Source organism: Sardina pilchardus, chromosome 14 (genome assembly GCF_963854185.1).
Source record: "Sardina pilchardus chromosome 14, fSarPil1.1, whole genome shotgun sequence".
NCBI classification, from domain to species: domain Eukaryota; kingdom Metazoa; phylum Chordata; class Actinopteri; order Clupeiformes; family Clupeidae; genus Sardina; species Sardina pilchardus.
Window position 1 is genome coordinate 18,847,436 of NC_085007.1, and position 19,490 is coordinate 18,866,925.

Sequence of the window (19,490 nt, forward strand, 5' to 3'; positions counted from 1 at the left end):
GGCTGTCAGAAAAAAAATGTTGTAGGCCTATACCAAAATCTATTTCTCACTAGAAGTATATATAGAGAGTAAAAGCATTGAAAATTGTTGTATACCAAAATCTATTTCTCTAGAAATAGGCCTACAATAGAGAGAATCAAAGCAAGGAGAGTGTGAAAATGAATGCCACTGTGTCAACTTCTGAGTTATGTAGGGAATTAAGAAAAAAATTAGAAAAAAATTAGAAAAAAAAACCAGAAAAAAAAACAGAAGAACTTCTGAATTAATAAAAATACAAATAATAAACACATTAGGCCTACAGCTAATATTTGTCAGCATATTTGTACATTATAGGTCTACTTTTATAATAATACTAATGGGTTAATCATCTTAAATTGACACATAAGTGCGCACAGCTCTAAAACCACTGGAGATCATTTTGATTGAGATGTTGTGGAGGTCTCAGCACTGCTGTCCACCACTGTAGTCGCACTTGTGCTTTCATCCATCCATTGGACCACGCTTGTGGGAAGACGGCAAGGCTGGTTGGGTGTTTCAGCGCACCACTGCTCCTTGCGGGAATGGAATACTACACAGCGCGTTCCTGAGCGACTCGTGGCTTCACTTGCCCCACGACTTGGAATAGCATAATGTTCACCACGCCGAGCATGGGACTCGTATTTGACTACAGAGAAAATGGAGTTGAAGTTAGGAATGGCACCAAGGAACCCTTAACCTTTACGGACGAACCCTCAAGAAATGATTCATGTGGGGACCAGATGTTTGACATGAGCACAGTGGAATCAGTTATCATTGGAATTACCCTGTCTATCATCACTGCGGTAACTGTCATAGGGAACACATTGGTAGTTATAGCGGTATGTGTGGTCAAAAAACTTCGTCAGCCCTCCAACTATCTGCTTGTGTCTCTGGCAGTTGCAGACCTTTCAGTTGCGCTGGTCGTAATGCCCTTTGTTATTGTAACCGACCTGACCGGAGGTACTTGGCTATTTGGAGAGGTTTTCTGCAACATCTTCATTAGCATGGATGTAATGTGTTGCACAGCATCAATAATGACATTATGTGTCATCAGCGTTGACAGGTAAGGTTTTTCCATCTGCCAAACGACATTGGGGTAATTTGGTGAAAAACAAAATCTACCAGTAGTTTAAATGCTTTGTTCTATTGTTTTTACATAAACAAATTAATTAACCATTTTAATGTTGTTTTGAAAGTGGAAGGTTTTTCTTATCATGTCTACAGTGATCCTCTGTGCCATAGAAGAATTCAAATACATTAAAGTTATGTAGCCTACTTTATCAATGAATGATCTGCCATGCAATTTTACAGTGAACACTCTGGAGGCTATGCCTATAGGGTTTGGAGTGATTGAAATTGGCAATGAATCTTGGATGCTGTTGAGAGCAGTGGATCTCATGCTTATCACCCTTGCCTTCTTGACCTTTGATGTGATTACTGATTGACTGTGCCTGAGTTACAGAGTTGTTGGTATTGGGGAGGTTATCTGAGGTGCAAGTGCTCCTTGCATGAATCACCATCATGCCCTCCCACCATTGCCCCCTGGGGATCAGTGGTAGAGTAAAAAAGAAATGTATGAAGAAAAAGCTGTTGGGGGATTTGGGGAAAATAGAATGTCCAATTACTTGTAGATCTTTTTTGATGGACTTGGAATGAGGAATGACTGAGTTAAGGCTTTGCGAGTTGCTGCTGAATTGGATGTCGATCAAACTCAGTTTATTTGGTGCCTCAGATTTGCACCCAATGCCCTGCTGTGAAATGGAAGGATGGAATGCTAGGCTTGTGGTTGATGCTGAGCCATAGATCAGATTCCTTTCTGGGGGATGATGGATCGATGTCTCTCCCCATCAAAGACTGTTTTATTGAGATTCTCCTCATGAGAGTATAAAAGTGGCCATCAGCATCTGATGAAGAGTAACCACTATAGATTGACAAGATAGCCCTGCAGGGAACAGAATCTGTAATACAGATGTCTGTCATGTAGGCCTACACTTTTGTGGTAAACACACACACAAACACACACACACACACGCACACGCACACGCACACGCACACGCACACGCACACGGACACGCACACGCACACGCACACACACACGCACACGCACACACACATACTCTGGTGTATTTTAGATTCCCATGTCTAAATAATCAAATGTCTGGATTTGTTAACAACACATTGTGTCTTTGTATTGTTTAGGCAGTGTTTGTTTGTAAACAGCGGTGCAGGTGAGGGTACAACTGCCCTGTGTTTCACACATTGTGTAGTAAATAGTGCACATCCAGAGCAAAAAAAAATCACAAATTCCATGACTGCATTGGAACAAAAGCCAGACATCCTCAGCATAAATGAATCAATGAATGTCTTCCTGAAATGTGGGTCAACCCTCAATGCCATTATGCAGAGCAGAACAATTTGCCCACTGGATTTGAGCTCCAAATCTCAGGAGGAGGACTTCGTACCTCTTTGGCGTACTTCATGGTTTCTGGCAAAGGTGTTTCTATTTCAGACCTTTTACAGCAAGTTGGCTGCTATATTGCAGCGGCCTATGAGGTGATACGTGAAACTGTAAATCTTTTAAGTGGGAGTGCATGAATAATTCAGAGGTCCTGAAATGAGGAAGTACATCCCCTTTTTAAAGAGGGACCCTAGCTGCATCAAAACAGTTGATATATCGGACTAAGGGACTTTGGAGAGTTGATGACCCCCTACTGTGTGATCAAGTAAAACATCGGAAAAAAGAAACAGCTTTTGAAATGATACATGGCATGGAAATTAAGAATCTTTCCCAGATGTCTATCGGCCTGTTGCTTTTTCCTGCCAATTTGTTGCATACACGTCATACTTAATAAATGTTGAGCGTGACCCCATCACGATGACTTCCTGTGATATTTTGCAAAATAGTCCCCCTGGGATCAAATATTACAGCCATAATCAGGTGTTTGTCACACGCAAAGAGCACAACAGGACAAATTTAGTTCTTGGCCTTTACAACATTACCTTAGAGCAAATATACTGTTAACATCAAAAGTGACAAATCATGTGGGACTTATTTCACATTTTAGATTGAATATAAATTATTTCAAAGGTATTAACCTTTTCAGTATACTTGCACCTGTACATTTCATATGGCAAAAAGCTTTTATAAAAACCTGAATCTGTTCTGTAACATCAGTATCAAGACACGTAAGTCCTGTCTTTGTTGAGTCACCCACAGGCGACAGCAGTGAAGACCCTCCAAGAGTAGAGATAACTTGATCTGAACCAGTGACTGTAGCAATGATTTTACATTGTATTTGCATTGGGATGCCTTTGTCTATGCGATGATATATAAATATATATTATATATACTGGTTATATATATATATATATATATATATATATTTTTTTTTTTAAGTTTTCTGTTTCTATAAGTACAGTAGGGCTCTTCGCATCTAAGCCATAAGACACATATAGCTAATATGAAAATTCACTTTTCGTAAGAAAACGTACAGGATTCAATGTGTTGATATTTATTTTCTCTCCAAAGTCCTCACATAGTCTACATACTAAGTCCTCAAGCTGTAGTTTATCCTATCTTGGACCAGTTGATCCCTTGTCAGCTAATATCACATATTATTTCACTTATCAGGAAATATTCAGTAGCCATTCTGATTAGCTAACTCTAAAGAGCTTTCTAAATCAAACAAATCCCATTCCCAAGTGTAGCAATGTGTTGAGTGGTATTACTGTCTGAGACTCAAAGCATGTTCATCAGATGACTTGCCAGACTGGCTTTAATCCAGGATGGGAAGAGTCATTTTAGTTTTTACTCTGACACTGCTCTTATGTCCAACAGAGATGCCGTGCCAACATAAAACTGGTCCCTATATGCCCCCATTTCATTTATGACACTGCAGTCATACAGTAAATCAGGCAAGAATAGCAACGGTGAAACTAGTCTTCTGCACAGCAATGTGTGAGCATAAATGCATGTGTTTTTCTCTGTTAATCAGTAACCACGAAATAAATGCACCCTAAAACTCAATCAATGAATCAATCGCTCAACCAATCAGTGTTTCAAATCTATTTCATCACACCTGACCATATGCTAAAAGTATGCAGTTTTGCAAAGTCAAGAAAAGGTGGATTGGGAATTGTAACATTTTGACTATCAAAATGCAAATGCCCAGGTTTTGTTTTATACACCTTGGCACATATTGCAATAAAACATCTCTGAAGGGACTTGTCAATTTCTTAGAATATGAAGTAAATCCTCTGGTGTGCAATAAACACAACAGCCCAGGTTGTATAAATCGGGTGCAGTGAAGCCTTTAAAAAGTAGCTTAAACTGCTCCTTTACAGCTGTCGTGGTGTGGTGTGAGGCTTACTGCATAGCAGCCAGAAATCCACAGGCCACAACCTTGTACAAAATGTACAAATATAAACGTTTTTTTTCCTAAAGAACTAACCCTGATGGCTGGCTTGGCAATTACATCACTCTAAATACAATTGTGTTGAAAGGTGAGGATATGCCAATGACACCGTTATTTAACATCAAAAATGTCTACAGGCAGTTGTGTGTGTTTATTCTTTCTGTGTGTATGCCTTATGCCCTTTCCCTCACTTGCCCCCTTTGCTGTTTGCATATGATCATTACAGTCAGGCTATACTGATCAAGAGCTTTGTGGTTTTATGCCGGTTTGGTACATTTGGAATTTTAAAAGCACTGAGCAAAGGTGGACTACTCTCGATGGCTCTAATCAGTGTGATACTGTACAGTACGCGCTGTTTGCGCTTGGTCTTAGTTGTTTTAATCGTAGATTTCTTAGTTGCAATAGTGTGTAATTGTATATGCCTGATAATCTTGCTACTGTTATGCGTAATGGTGTGAGTCTTAAATTTGACTCCTATTCAGGAATCTGTTCAAATTAAACCTCTATGCAGTGGTTTAAACACTGCAGATCTTGTACAAAGGACTGACCCTCAGCTTCAGGTCAAATTTAGGTGTGACCAGATGTCCCTTGCTCCCACCAAATGCCAGTCTCAATATGCGATGAAAAAGCATATTGATATTGGGTCCCCAGAAGAGTGCATATACAGTACATAGCACTAGCACACCATTTTGTGTCATGGGCAGAACAGAAAGTGGCCTAACTATAGGAAGCAGAATGCAATTTCATGCAATGGCTGCTCTTCAAAATGAGTCGAGGACTAATTAAACGGTAATTTAAAGACACAATTGGCAGCGATTAACCTAAATAAAAAATCTTGTTTTGAAATTGCTCTATTAATTGCTCTCTGCAATAACCTGCTATTAGAACAATTGCAGGTATTTAGAAATAGCTGGAACATGAGGGTTCCACATGCGACTAGAACTGAGATGGGAAATGAGCATGCTGACCTCCACGGTGTCGCACACGAGGCCATAAGCAAGAGATCCGATTGAGCTACTGTACTGTATGTCTTCGCCTCTCGACTCTATCATTGCTGCTCTCCTCTCCTCTCCTCTCCTCTCCTCTCACCTGTCCGCTCTGCGCTGTCAGCTCGTGTTACGGACGATGTGTCCAGGTAAAGGCATGTGTGAGGCCCCTCATATGTCATCTGCTAGATCTGCGCTGAAAGCTCAGCCATGACACTCTGGAGAGAGCGACAAAATCCTGGAAGACATCTTCAAAGGGCATCAGTGAGGATAGAGTGCATGTCCTTGGGAGGACAGTCAGCTGTCCTCTACTGTCCCCTACAGTACCTCCATATCTTACAGTGAACGCATCTGTCTGTGTGTCATTTTCATAGAGTCATGATTTATTACAATACATAAATTCAAAGAAAATTGTTACTTTTTGACTGCTTACTGTATGTCAGATTCTTCTATGTGTATGACTTAACTGCGCATTACATTTTGCCTGTCGGTATTATAGATTTAACAGGACAGCATGGATGTTATGCCTGTCAAGACATACTGTACTATACTCTTTTTTTTCCATGGTTGCATGTTCTCTCTTCAGTAACCAGTGGTACAGCAATGTATGCTGACAGAGGTTTTATAACCTGTCACTGGGCCCTGCTGTCAATGGAACTTTTTAAGTTTCCTCAGCAAATACACAGTCTGGGAAGTGCATGCAATGCAACAGCAAATCCTCAAACATATATTACCTATAGGCTTACCGAATTTATATGAGGGACCTGTAGGAATGCTGATTTACGTGAATGTTTAGCAGCTGTCTTCATACCCCAAACAGTTCATAAATATTAGGTCTAGGAAATTAATGCTTAATCTGAAGTCATACATTTTTATATTTTGAGCTCCTTTGAGATGGTGTATTTTGAGTTGTTCCATTTTAATTACAGGAATCAAAATGCAGACTTGGTAGACTTTTCTGTTTAAACTTGAATGCAATGCAATCTAATTGCTGTTATTCATTTGACCTTTGATCTCTTGGTTCTCGAAGGTACCTTGGCATCACCCGGCCTCTGACCTACCCTGCGAGGCAGAACGGGCAGCTGATGGCCAAGATGATCGCGGGCGTGTGGCTGGCGTCGGCCTCCATCACGCTGCCCCCGTTCTGCGGCTGGGCGCAGAACGTCAACGCGGCGGGCGTGTGCCTGATCAGCCAGGACGTGGGCTACACGCTCTACTCCACCGCCGTGGCCTTCTACATCCCCATGGCCGTCATGCTCATCATGTACTACAAGATCTTCCGCGCCGCCCGCAAGAGCGGCGCCAAGCACCGCTTCACCGCCCTGGCGCCCTGCCCGTGGCGGGACCAGCCGGCGGACGCCGTGCCGCCCGTCGAGGGATTCGGCCCGAAGGGCGTGCGTCCGGCCCCGGCGGCGGCGGTGTTGCCGGCCAGGCCTCCCGGCGAGGAGTGGTCGCTGCTGGCGCGCCTGCTCCACCACGAGCGGCGCAGCGCCTCGGTGTTCCGGCGCGAGCAGAAGGCGGCCACCACGCTCGGCGTGATCGTGGGCGTCTTCTCCGTGTGCTGGCTGCCCTTCTTCGTGTTCACCACGGCGCGGCCGTTCGCCTGCGGCGCCCTCTGCAGCTGCGGCCCCGCCTGGCTGGAGCGCACGCTCCTGTGGCTGGGCTACGCCAACTCGCTCATGAACCCCTTCATCTACGCCTTCTTCAACCGCGACCTGCGCTCCACCTACCGCGACCTGCTGCGCTGCCGCTACCGCAACATCAACCGCCGCCTCTCCGCCATGGGCGTGCACGAGGCCCTGAAAGTGTGAGACGACACCACCAGGGGCGTGCGGCAGACGACGCCAGCCAGTGGGGCGCCCCCGTGGGACGCAAAGCGGTTCTGCCCAGCCGTCTGTCTGCGTGTGATAGTAGCTGGCATTGGCTGTGCCCACTTGTTGTCAGGGATCAAAGATTTAACAGTGGTTGCTGTGGCTCCCTGTGCGAGTGCTTGGCTGTGTATCTCAACTACGCTCTCGTGGCTCAAGTATTCCCATTCCTGAATGGCGGCCGCGGCATAGGAAAAGCCCCCCCCTTAATCTCACTCTGGCTCCCTATCTCGTTCTCGCGCCTCATGCGTGCACGGCTGTCTCAAATGAAGACAGAAGAAGGAGAAAAAGTCTTATTTTCAAACATGAATATTTATACTCTGAAATTCGCTTTGATGAACATCCAAAGCTAAAGAGTGAATTTCTCTGTCGAGCTGGAAAGCTGAAAATGAGGACACAGTTTCTTTAAGGATGCACACTGTTACACGATAAACAGGTTAGAAGGCAAAGCGTATTTAAACCTGGTTCTGTTCTGTAAGCATACTGTTTCATGTTTAGCTATAGGAACGTGACGTGAAAATGGCAATAAAAATGGGATCAGCCTGATTCTGTGTTCTGGTGTAAAAATTTCATTTTGAGTGTCATTGGTGCCGTTGGAGTCTGGAGTTTTAGCTTGTAAATATTCAGTGTATTTGCATGAATGTTTTATACAGGACGGCAAAATTACCCCATGCTGTAAAAATATCAGTTATTTGCTGTAAATTGCTGTAAATTAATTACATCTACGATAGCTCTCATGCTCTGTGAAAACACTTATCCAGGATTCTGCTGGCCAATGTAATCACAGAATGATATCAACAGCGGGTGTCTATACCTGTTGGTGAAATTCCAAAGAGAGGGAAGTGTATCCCTAATGATTTCACATGTGCATAAAACATCAAAGGTAGGAGGTTGACTCCCATGGTAGTCAAACCTAAGAACTTAGAAAGAAGTGCTAATATCATGTATAGCTTTCAAGTCAGCCTTTAAAAAAATAATTGCTGTGATAGAAATTCAGACTCCCTTGGTATTACATCACACTTCAGCAATCACTCACTTCAGAAATAGTGGGTGGCGATATTAATGTTGTATTACAACTTTGAAATGATTGATATTGTTTCAACAGGGCATAAAAACATAGAGCATCCTATCCCTCTGTTATTTCTTTGTGACAATGCTGTTCTTAAAGTGGAGACACATCTGGTTGGATGCAGATAGATCAGACAGTGATACGAATGCTATTGCCTACCCTGTGTGGTTTGTATTTGACAAAATTGAACTCATCAATCCCCTTTATCTCATGCTGATTTCTGTCCTGATGTCCTGTGCTGAGCAGTGGTCTCTCTCTTGCTTCTAATAGATTCCTGGATTAGATAGGAAGTGATATCAGTCGATCTAACAGGCAAATTGTGTTGTAAATCTGTAGTGGTGATACATGTTTATTTGTATTTTTTTTTTTAAATAAACCACACTATTCATGAATATTCTAATGAATTTTTGTGATGAGCGTATGCATACTTCCACAGATGTGGAAATGAATATATTAACACCAATAACTTGTTTACTGTGTCCTGTTTACGTCCTGCTGAGATTTATGTTAAAACTTACCACCGTATACATCCACACAGTTAAATAATGTAATAGGGTGCAAACATGTGAATGTAATAATATAATCAGTCAGAACTTTGGGTGGCTTTGTAGAGAATCTGAGAAAGATAAAGACCTCACCTGCTATCTTAGTGAGTGATTTTAGAAAAGGAAATAATTGTATCTTTTTAGAGAGGTGTAAGAGTCTTTGCTTATGGACCGGTGTGAAAATAATATGAAATTACTTCATAGCCTTTGCCTGTGACATACACAGCAGAATGAAAGGCAGAGAAAGGGTTGTCTGCTTTGTTAAAGTAATTTCTTGGATGCCATAGTAAAATTATTTTGACAGTCCAATGACAGCACACAAAATCATCTTAAGACTGGCCAAAGCATTTTTGCCATTACAATCTTTCACTCGGTCACTAAGGCATTATGTAATATGGAAGAAATATTACATAATTATACAGATTCTCAGCAAAAGATTTTCGTGTTCCTCTTGTTGGCTCAAAATAAGTGTACTGTACATTTCTTTTCATCAGCTTTAGCCGTCAAGGCTGTTGGCATAAAACTAAGCTAAAATAGACTTCTTTCATCTAATTTTATGACAGAGGCCAATGCAACGGAAGCTGTTAGATGGGACAGAAAGACACTATGTGGTCACAAAAAGGCTATTTCCACGTGGTCATTGTTTTTGCTGTTTGCTGTTGTCCCTGAGCACACCCAGGGGATGTCTAGTGTCAACACCTCCCCCGAACCTTCTCAAGCACTTAATCAGTGGTATTGCTCCAGACCTCTTCTATTTAGAGAGATTTAGAACTATTCTCTCCCATGTGAATCATTCAAAGGCTTATTTATTTTCGTTGCTGCTGGGAAAGTGAACAGTAACAATAAATAAGATGAGGCAAAACGTAGGAGAAAGCCAAATCTTCCATAAATGGCCATTTGATGAATGTATCTTTCATCTGTTTTAAAATATTGCACTCAGACTGTAATTCACTTGCTTCACTCGGAAATATATGAAAAGGAAAAGCAACTGGATGCTTTGGCTTTTTATAACTCACAGTTGGCCATGTCCAAGATTGAATTCGGAAAGTTTTTTTGGGGGAAATGACACCAGTTCACCTCTGAACGTCCAAGCACATCACCTCAATTTGGAATGGGCGAGGAATCCAATAAGTCAACCCGCTGGTTGACCTGAGGTTGACCTCCATGCAGTGCAGAGGAACAGTGCATTACGGTCAGAATGATGTCTCTCTCTGTAATAGGCTGTGTCTGGGGTCTCCTGCTTTATCCTCTCATTCCTCTCTCTCATTTGGGTATTCGTCACGATCCCATTTCATAACGCAGACAAAGTCACTCGCTGATGGAAGGCTCACCTCCACTGAGCATGCCCTGATGAACACCCCAGCTCCTCTGCAGCGCATGCAAGCACACACACACAGTTACACAGTCACACACACACACACACACACACACACAGTCACACACACACACACACACACAGTCACAAGTCACACACACACACACACACACACACACACACACACACACACACACACACACAGTCACAAGTCACACACACACACACACACACACACACACACACGGTCACGCAAACTGATAAAAATGGATTCTGTCAGTGCAGTGTAAATGATAGTGTCACATCTGGCTAAATGAAGAACTGTGCTCACCTCACAACGAGTCATCCTTATGTAATACTGCACATGACTTTTCGCCGGTCTTTGGCCCCCCCTCTGTTGCATTAGCACAGGCTGAACAGATGACTTATACAAAATTCATTGGCTCTGATGCACACACAAGAAGTGCCTTGTTGTCAACAGAGGGAAAAACCCAAACTGACATCAGCATGGCACCTCAGAGTGAAAGACCGTTGCCACTAACAATGAGCATCAGCCACCGAAAGTGGCACTCTACACCTGTCTAAGCTTTTAGCAGCTCCTGACTTGTAGTGTAATTTTGTAATCGCTGCTATTTGAATGGAGCAGCCTGTGTCACTCCCGTGCTTGCCCTCATCAGTGACTTAACACCGATGGCTTTAAATGCCACTGCACACCTACGGCAGCTGTTTCTCTGGCTGATAGCTTTACCGTTCATCTCCTCGCTGCTGTCTGAGGGCCACCTCCCCACACCATCCGTGTCCAGGGCTGCTTAACTAAAGTGACCAGATGTCCGAGACCAAAACCGGGGACATAATCCCAAAAAATTTGGAAAACATGGGGACATTCCGTTTGACTATCAGGGGACATTCCGTTTGACTATCAATCTGATTGAAATACATACAAGTTTTATCTAAAAAAAAAAAAAAAAAAACAGGGATGTAGTTTTCCTGTATTGTCTCGGGGAGAGGCAACCAAAAACGGGGACTGTCCCCTGAAACGAGGGATGTCTGGTCACCCTATGCTCAGCAGAGGACCAGAGGAGACAGAGGTGACCGCAAGCCATCGCTTCAGCTCATGAGCGAAAGCTCACAACATGGCGATGGACATGGATGTACCCCATGTGATTCATCTGTGTTGTTTAGCAAACACGCAATTTCAGATTTTACACTTTTCCAGGTCACTTGGCACGGATTATACCCCAAGCACCTTAGGATGGCAAGGATGAAATGGAAACACAGTATGTGCACAGTTTTACCACAAGTTGGACTGCATGGTAAATTCCTTCTGGCTTGCATAAGATACTCTCCTCAATGTGACGTGGGGACAGATCACCTTCAGGAGGACAAACTATATTTATACTGTATGCATCATAATATACTACACTTACAAGTCCTACTTTAAAAAAAAAAAAAAAAAGAATATATTAGCACATTGTAGGAATGGTTATCTTGGTGTAAGATGTATTTTTCAGAGAGTGGAGTGGAAATTAAAGGTTCTTTGACTTTTCCAGAATTCTCAAAGAATCCAAGATTTTTTTTATAAACCTAAAGATGCCTTGATCACGGCCTTTGAACTATCACTGGCTTTCAGCTTTTGCCAAATATTCCAGCGCACATTCCATCCTTGAAGTACTAGTCTTCCCACCAAATCTAGGCCGCTAATGCAGCTTGTTAAAGATGATGAAAAGCATGAAAGATTTTCCAAATAATTACTCGTTTGAACTGATCTAACTATTAGGCATTGTATAATATTATTATTCCTATGAGGATAGTGGTATGACAGGATGACCATATAGAGCACTGACATAGCTTTGAAGTGATACAGCAAACTTAGTCAGCTTTGGTGAATAGCTTAAGTGAATAACCTCACTCTGGCAATGACTGGCACAGAACAGCTGGAGGATGCAATTACGCTGCAGCAGGTTGTTGATTTCACGACCCCGAGGTGAGAGAGCAGGTTGAGGCGGGCATTGTTCTGGGAGTGGAGAAGAGAATGGGCCATGAGTAGGTGGTGGATGTAACAACTGTGCCAATGTTCTTATGAAGCACAATAAGTTATTTAAACCAGGCGGGTGCTACGAACACGGAGAAAACAAGCAGCTACTAATGACGAACTCTGCCATGACCACATGCACTGGTATGGAGCCTTGAGGAGCGCAGCACCCGCGCCATGTTTTATTCATCTGAGCACTGTGTGTGGCGCTGGGACTGAAAGAGATGATGGATGGGGAAACAGTGGAGGGATTTCACTTGCAGGTGATTCATGGTTTTGTTGGTTTGAAATTGAGGTGTGATCAAAATTCGACACCCTGACATGCCATTCAACATGCATGCAGGAAAAAAGGTTCTTGCTGTTACTGACAATAGTGTAAGCATCTCTATAAAATGAATCGTAGGTCTAGCACTTGTTCAAACTCTGATATTTGACCTGCATGAGTTTCCTTGCTCTGAAAAGCTTAAAAACAACACACGTGTATAAGACTTACTTACTCTGGCGATTTTGGTCATTTGTCAGTGGCATCCCCCTATTTGAAAAGTGAACAACCCAGTGACTCCTTCATTTATCTGTTGTTTGCTTACATTGCTACAGCATACATTTGACTAATCAGTTGCTCACCAATAGCCTAGAGGATGTGAGCACATGTCTACATCATACTGGCCTTCACTGGAGATAAACAGACGTTAATTAATCCACTAGGAAGACTATCAAATCCATTTTTAGCTTGTGCGTGCAAACTGCTGGTGGACGAATTATGAAAGATCCGGTGGGTGTTACCATACACGTACAGTACGGCTTGAAAAAGACAAAAATACCCAAACACTGGGTCTCACAGCATGTGTCCTCTCGACGCTAATCAGGAGAAGGCCAGGGAGTCAGTGACACGGAGTGAAGTGCTTGGGACCATACAGAGCACAAAGAGTGAAGCTCTGGCCTCCATCCAGAGCGAGTGCTTTCATCCATGATTGCTCAGCAGGCTACTGTAAGTCCCATTCACGGAAACCACAGAGTGGCATCATTTCTCTGCAAAGGTAGGTCAGATGCAAGTGCGTGTTTGTGTGTGTGTGTGTGTGTGTGTGTGTGTGTGTGTGTGTGTGTGCGCACGTGTTCGCATATATGTGTGTGTGTGTGTGTTGGGATGGAAACTGTACGAGTGACAGTCATTCTCATCGAGTCTGACAACATTGTCAGACCCCGAGCCCAGAGGGAGAGTGTGAGGAAGGCGAAGGGATATGGCCGATGGTCTGATTCAATATTAATGGCCATTTTACTGTAATGACAGCGGAGGGCTGCTTTACAGCAACGGTGCCTGGCAGTCATGCCCGTTTTTTAATGAAAAGGGGAGAGATTGTCAAAGTCTATGACAGCAGCCAGTTGTGATGAGAAAAAATTCATTCCACGCACCAAGACCTGTCAAAGTTGAACCTGTGAATTACTAACAGACCTGTGCTTTGACATGCTCCTCGACATCCAACAAGGTGCCTCATCTCATATAACCTGAAAATATATTAACATATCATCTCTATTCATGGCAGAGAGAGAGAAAGAGAGAGAGAGAGGCAAAAGGGCATTTACCCCCTTTGCACTGCAGTGATGGGCAACATATTTTAATTTCAATAAAATAAAATGACTCTTCCTCTTCTTTTCCTTTTATGCATGACCAGCAATGGAATGAAAACGATACTAATAAAAATTGTTGAGTGCTTTTAGAATAGGCAGCGGTTTTCACCAGATCCCTGCAAACGTTGCTGACGCTCTTGTCTTCAGCCACCACCAGTGATGGTTAAACAAGATTGTGGACTGACACACTACTGACCTCTTGTGTCCATGCAAACACATGGCATTTCTGAGCTGTGTTGGATTGCATGGTCTCCTCAACATGTTCCTCAGTTGCTTTGGTGCATTTCTCAGATCAGAACGGTCATTCTCAAAACTGTTTGTTCAAACTCCACACCATCTTACCACTTGTGTTCATCACTGAAGCAGTTTGCAGCCCCATTTTGAACAAGCGTACATCCATGCAACTGATTTTGTACAAATGTCTTTTTCAAAAAGAAAAAGAAAAATACAATGGCTAATATAAAATTGGTCAAAATGCACTTTACTGGTTCCCTGCTGAATAGTCCTACCCCATAAAACAAATTGGACTTCATGTCATTATGCAAATGTATTGAAAATAGTCAGAACTAGTTGTAGTTTGTATAGCATATGTGACCTGATAGGAACGTCAGGATGTATAGAAAGATGTACTGTGGTGCATCAAGGGGTATTTACAGTATATTGCACAATGCTGTGACCAGTTTCTTTAAGCAGGTCAAAGCAATCGAGAAAAACTGGAATGCTATTAATCCTTTAACACATTTATAATCATGAGCTGAAATGAATCCACTAAGAGTATACATGTCTAAAAATATAAAACTCTACAGGGTTTTATAGTTTTAGCATAATAACCAGCTCAGAAAAGAGTGGAGCTTTGAACAAACACTTAGCTGTTGCTCTTCAAGTGTACCACAGTCTATTGCACCATCCAATGTCTCCTCACGATTCTGCTAGGCCCACGTGTTGGGTGATGAGCGCCTTTCTGGTGCAGTCTCGGACGTTTTTCAGGAAAGTCATGGGGTTCGAACCTCCCGTGCCGCGGTCACCGAGAGCCTCACACGCTCCGCGGAACGGGCAGCCCGCCACCGGTCCAGTTTGCCCCCTCTGCCTGGGCACTGTGATGTACCTGGCCACGGCGTTGAGGTGGTAGCTCCGCAGCGCCACCAGAGCAGAGACGCAGGAGTTGTACGCCTGGCAGAGGGAGGGGTCGGCACCGGACAGCACGAAGGAGCGCAGAGACGGGCCGGCGGCTACGGTCTCTATCAGCTGCCGATGGGACGGGGGCATGTAGCTCCGCATTCGCCTCAGAAAGCCTGCTGTCTTGTGCAAACAGGACAAAGAGTGAGAGAGAGACGTGCTTTACAGGAGAACAACGGTTTTCTCCTTAAAAAAAAGTAAAAGTGTTGCAAGTGCTGCATGAAGAAGTGTCCCTCAACTTTTAGGGAACTGTCAACTGTCATGTGATGCATTTGATACACTATAATTTCCCCTGGGAAATCAATGAAGTCTCTCTTTCCCATCACTGCAGTGGAAAGCGGGTAAATGCCCTTTTGCTTCTCTCTCTCTCTCTCTCTCTCACTCTCTTTCTCTCGCTCTCTCTCACTCTCCGCTCTCTCTCTTTCTCTCTCCCCCTCTTTTTCCCTGTGTGTGCCACCCACCTGGGTCCAGGTCATGCTGAATGCCCAGTAGTGTGTCCAGGCTCTGGATGGAGGAGCTCTGAGCAGCGCTTCCTCCTGAGAGCCGCAGAGGCTCCTCTCTGACCCCCTCGTACCACAAACCATCTGGCAGCAACGGGTTGTCTCTCCATCTGATAGAAACACATAGAAACACAAACACACACACACACACACACACACACACACACACACACACACACACACATACACACACACACAGCAAAAAAACTTCCGTCACATAATGACATTACAAAGGCATATCGCTATTGACATTCTACAGTATGGTAATAAAATAAAAAAGACGCCACAAGTTCACTTACCCAGATAAATAGACTCGGAACGTCCCATGGAAAATGTTTGGGTCTACATGATCTTGAACCAGAGAGAGTACACAATGATTAAACAAGGAACCGTTTGATTACAGAAGTCTATCAAATATATAGATGAACATAAACTTACTGTGCATGAGCCGAAACACCTCCTCCATGTTCTTGAGAGACAAGGTAATTCTCTGAAGAGCCTTATGTAAACTACTTATATCATATTTCACCATGGCATTCACTGCAGAAATGACTCCCTTTATGGGAGAAAACAAAGGCCGTTGAGCCAAAACATGTACTAATTTATAAATAAGAAATTATATACAAAATGGCAAGACACAGACTTGCCTGTATTCCTGAATTTGCACTCTTTTCCACCAACATGGAGACCAGGAAAAAGTTTTTACCACTCTCCCCCCCAGGAAATGAGAAGATGGTATCTAGGTTACTGTAACAGCAACAGACAGTTTTATCTCAGCGGTGCAGTCTATCTGCTTACTGCATACTTCCCTAAATGTGTAACCTTCAGTGGCAACTAATCCACTTGTGGTGTGGCCTTGGAGTTCATTAAGAGCATTTACATCCTCAATCACTTGAAACATCCTGATGACAGTTCACGCCGATGGCCGGTTGGTTTGTTTCCTTCAACACAGAGGTTATATATTTCTATTTACACTCCGTCCATTTTTGACCTTTGAGCTATTCGTCTGGCTTTGCCACACTTCCTGCTGTGATGGGTATTGGCCACAAAGATCTTCCAGACTGAATTCAGATGAATGAGCTCTGCCAAGCTCTGTGTGGGTGTACTAACAGCTGTGCTGGAATATGTTGGCTGCCCAGCATACGCTTCCTCAAATCCATTCACCCCAGAGCCCTGTGAGTTTCACTGTGGTCATTTTCCCACTCCAGCTGTCTAAGCATGTTAGGCAGGTTTGGCTAGAAATGGGACAACGTTTCAAGGTAGCCAAGGGTCAGGAAATATGTCCATACCGTATATCTATACTGTGGGCCACTTTTTAAATGATACTTTTTAAGGAAGCTGGGCCTAGAACCTAGACTGCTGTTGCATAATGATGTATATTTACATATTTTCATACTCACCCAATTTCCATTGGTCTGTAAAAAACAAATGAAGACATTTTTGCAGAATGTGAAGAGAACTTTGAATAGAAAAGCCCAACACACATCTTAATTGCACACGTTTCTGAGCTTTAACGTAAAACCACACGCATAAGCACTGATGAAGACCTAACCTGCTTGGGTCCTTGAGCCTCCAGTTAGCCAGAACACAGTCTGCATAGACCAGGATGGATGGGAGACCCAGAGCCTGAGATACATTACTGTATGGGACAGCCAGGGCTCTGGGTAATGCCTGTGAGAGAAAGGTCAAAAGACATGACAGCCATATCAAGCCATATCACAGGCTGGAATGGATTACTGAGTATAAGTACTTGAAAGTACTGTAACAGTGTGACAGCAGACTGGAAAGTATACAATCAATAGTCTTCCTGTTTTTAGTTAAAAATAAAGAGGAATGGTTGAAAGTCGCATGAGAAATCCCAATTGCCCACTGCAGTATGTTGATCTGGGGACAAAGTCTGCTCAAACTGCCCTATACCTCCATATATTCCGCCTATGCTGCTATGGGACTGTTTGTGTCTTTCCTCATCCTCTCCTCCATCTTGAACTCACCTGAGCTGGCTGGTGAAGCCCTTCCTGCCACACGTATCCCATGGTTATGAAACCTAAGGCCAGGTGAGCGAGCCTCAGCTGCCGGTGTCCATGGAGATGGAGCGTACTCAAAAGAGGCATCTGTTTACATCACCCAGACAATGGAGATAAACATAAAAAAAAAATACAGAGGTGATAAGGTGGTAAACTTAATTAAAATGTGTACTCATTGCTGTGTTTTGAAGTAGGCTATGCCACACTCTACCTTTTTCACCAGGTCTTGGAGTTGATGGGTCTTGATGAGGTGTGTAAGGTTATTGGCTACATCCATCCATGGCTGATAGTAGCGTGGGAGTTTAGTCTGTAAATGATAAACATGTTTACTGCTATTTGGCACACTATCAGTGGATGTTATCCAATATAGCGTAACGTCTCCAAGAATAGATCCATTGATTTTAAGTGTGAAAACAACTGAAACAAAGACTGCTTAGGACAGTTTTGTTTTCATTTTCTCATGCTTTTCGAATTATTTTGTATAGAACAAAATGCTTCAACTTACGGTGCATTTCAATGGGTGACAGCAATACTGTCTGCATATGTAATTTCTAGTGTCAAATTGGTTACATTTTGTATTGTTGTTATATATACGGAGAAATACAGTATGCTTAATTCCATGTGCTAATGGTTAAGATTGTGATACAACAGTCAATTTACTCATGATGAGTTAGGACACTCAGAAACAACAGATGCTAAAGAAGATACATCACTGGCTCTCTTTTCAGTAGCTTCTTTGACAAGCACCTTTGAGTGACTGTTCTCCAAGAACAACATCCAACAAAGTGCTGTGGCCAATTAGGCAAAAATACCTCTAAAACCTCTCTCCACTGGTTCTTGCCTTGGATTGTGATAAAGCCCTCTCCAACACATTTTGACCAAAATAATTTTTTCCATATAAATCTGCACAGTCAGTGTGGAACTGTAACACACATGCCAGATCACTTCATTGTTTTTCTACAATGAAGGGAACCTGCAATATAGGGACATGTTATGAAACTTCTCTTCCACCAGTTTCCCGGTACTGATAAATGCACTTCACTTTTGTTATATACATTTCACTTTCTCCCTTGCCCATTTCTTCCTTTCCCATTTCAAAACGTCAGGGTATAAGTTAGTGTCAAAATAATATCCATAAACTTCACCAACTTAAATGGATCATAGAAAGCAATTCAGTGTTCTTTTTCAAAGATGTTCCATCTTCCTGTGCGTCAGTAGTCACTAAACTGACACTATACTGATTCTACTGGCAACTCTAAATTACATTCTCTTCTGACGGTAAAAAGTAAAACATATTCTTACCAAAGGGTCCTCAAGAACAAATCCATAGTCCTCTGATATGAAGAAAGACTTTAGCTTCAGCTCAATTTGATTGACTGGATCAGTCCAAGTAGTCTCCATTATGGTGCTTTCAGGAAGCCTTTGACCTGACCTGTCTTCAAAATGTAACTGATGGGTCAGTGACACACCAGCTATGTCACCAAGATTAAAATGACTGCCTAAATGTAACCTGACTAATCTTTCACTGCAGTAATCAATAAACCTTAGGCTAAAATGTAATCCTTATTGGTGCAACAACCCACACGCCTTCAAATCATTCATGTGACAAGCTATATTTCACTGAATGAGGAAACTGGAGAAAAAGCCCCAAATAAAAGACACAGGACTTTCCCCATCAGCCCCTGTCATTTAAACTGCCCTCTGAGACAGCTATACAGCAGACATTTATGAGTCCTTCCATTCAGAGAGGTCATTACTATGATCAAACCGCAAAAGGAGAAGTGGAGAAACGGGGGAAAACGGACCAGAATCTCTATGAAGGATTTTCCTCCTTCCTCATTGCTCAACTGAAATGAAAAGCACATGAAATGAAAAGCACATGACAAGTCATCTTTTGATAACACAGGATGGTCATT

General features: G+C 42.8%; 2 protein-coding genes across 3 annotated transcripts; one reads left to right on the forward strand and one right to left on the reverse strand.

Moving 5' to 3' along the window:
• Positions 1-532: 532 nt before the first annotated feature.
• Positions 533-7,230, forward strand: LOC134101010 (5-hydroxytryptamine receptor 7). Of its 2 annotated transcripts, XM_062554546.1 has the most exons (3): positions 533-1,081; positions 6,450-6,738; positions 6,796-7,230. In XM_062554546.1, exons 1-3 carry the CDS (start codon positions 630-632, stop codon positions 7,228-7,230), a joined length of 1,176 nt encoding a protein of 391 aa, XP_062410530.1. In that variant the 5' UTR covers positions 533-629. The 2 variants fall into 2 exon arrangements, with proteins under 2 accessions (XP_062410530.1, XP_062410529.1); XM_062554545.1 differs by having other exon boundaries at positions 6,450-7,230.
• A 7,047-nt stretch (positions 7,231-14,277) lies between these two features.
• LOC134101283 (indoleamine 2,3-dioxygenase 2-like) lies at positions 14,278-19,281 on the reverse strand. The gene is made up of 10 exons (XM_062554884.1): positions 18,877-19,281; positions 17,786-17,881; positions 17,542-17,661; positions 17,103-17,221; positions 16,951-16,965; positions 16,198-16,297; positions 15,989-16,106; positions 15,850-15,901; positions 15,512-15,660; positions 14,278-15,169 (listed from the first exon to the last, which is right to left on the reverse strand). Exons 1-10 carry the CDS (start codon positions 18,973-18,975, stop codon positions 14,793-14,795), a joined length of 1,245 nt encoding a protein of 414 aa, XP_062410868.1. The 5' UTR covers positions 18,976-19,281; the 3' UTR covers positions 14,278-14,792.
• Between the last annotated feature and the right edge of the window lie 209 nt (positions 19,282-19,490).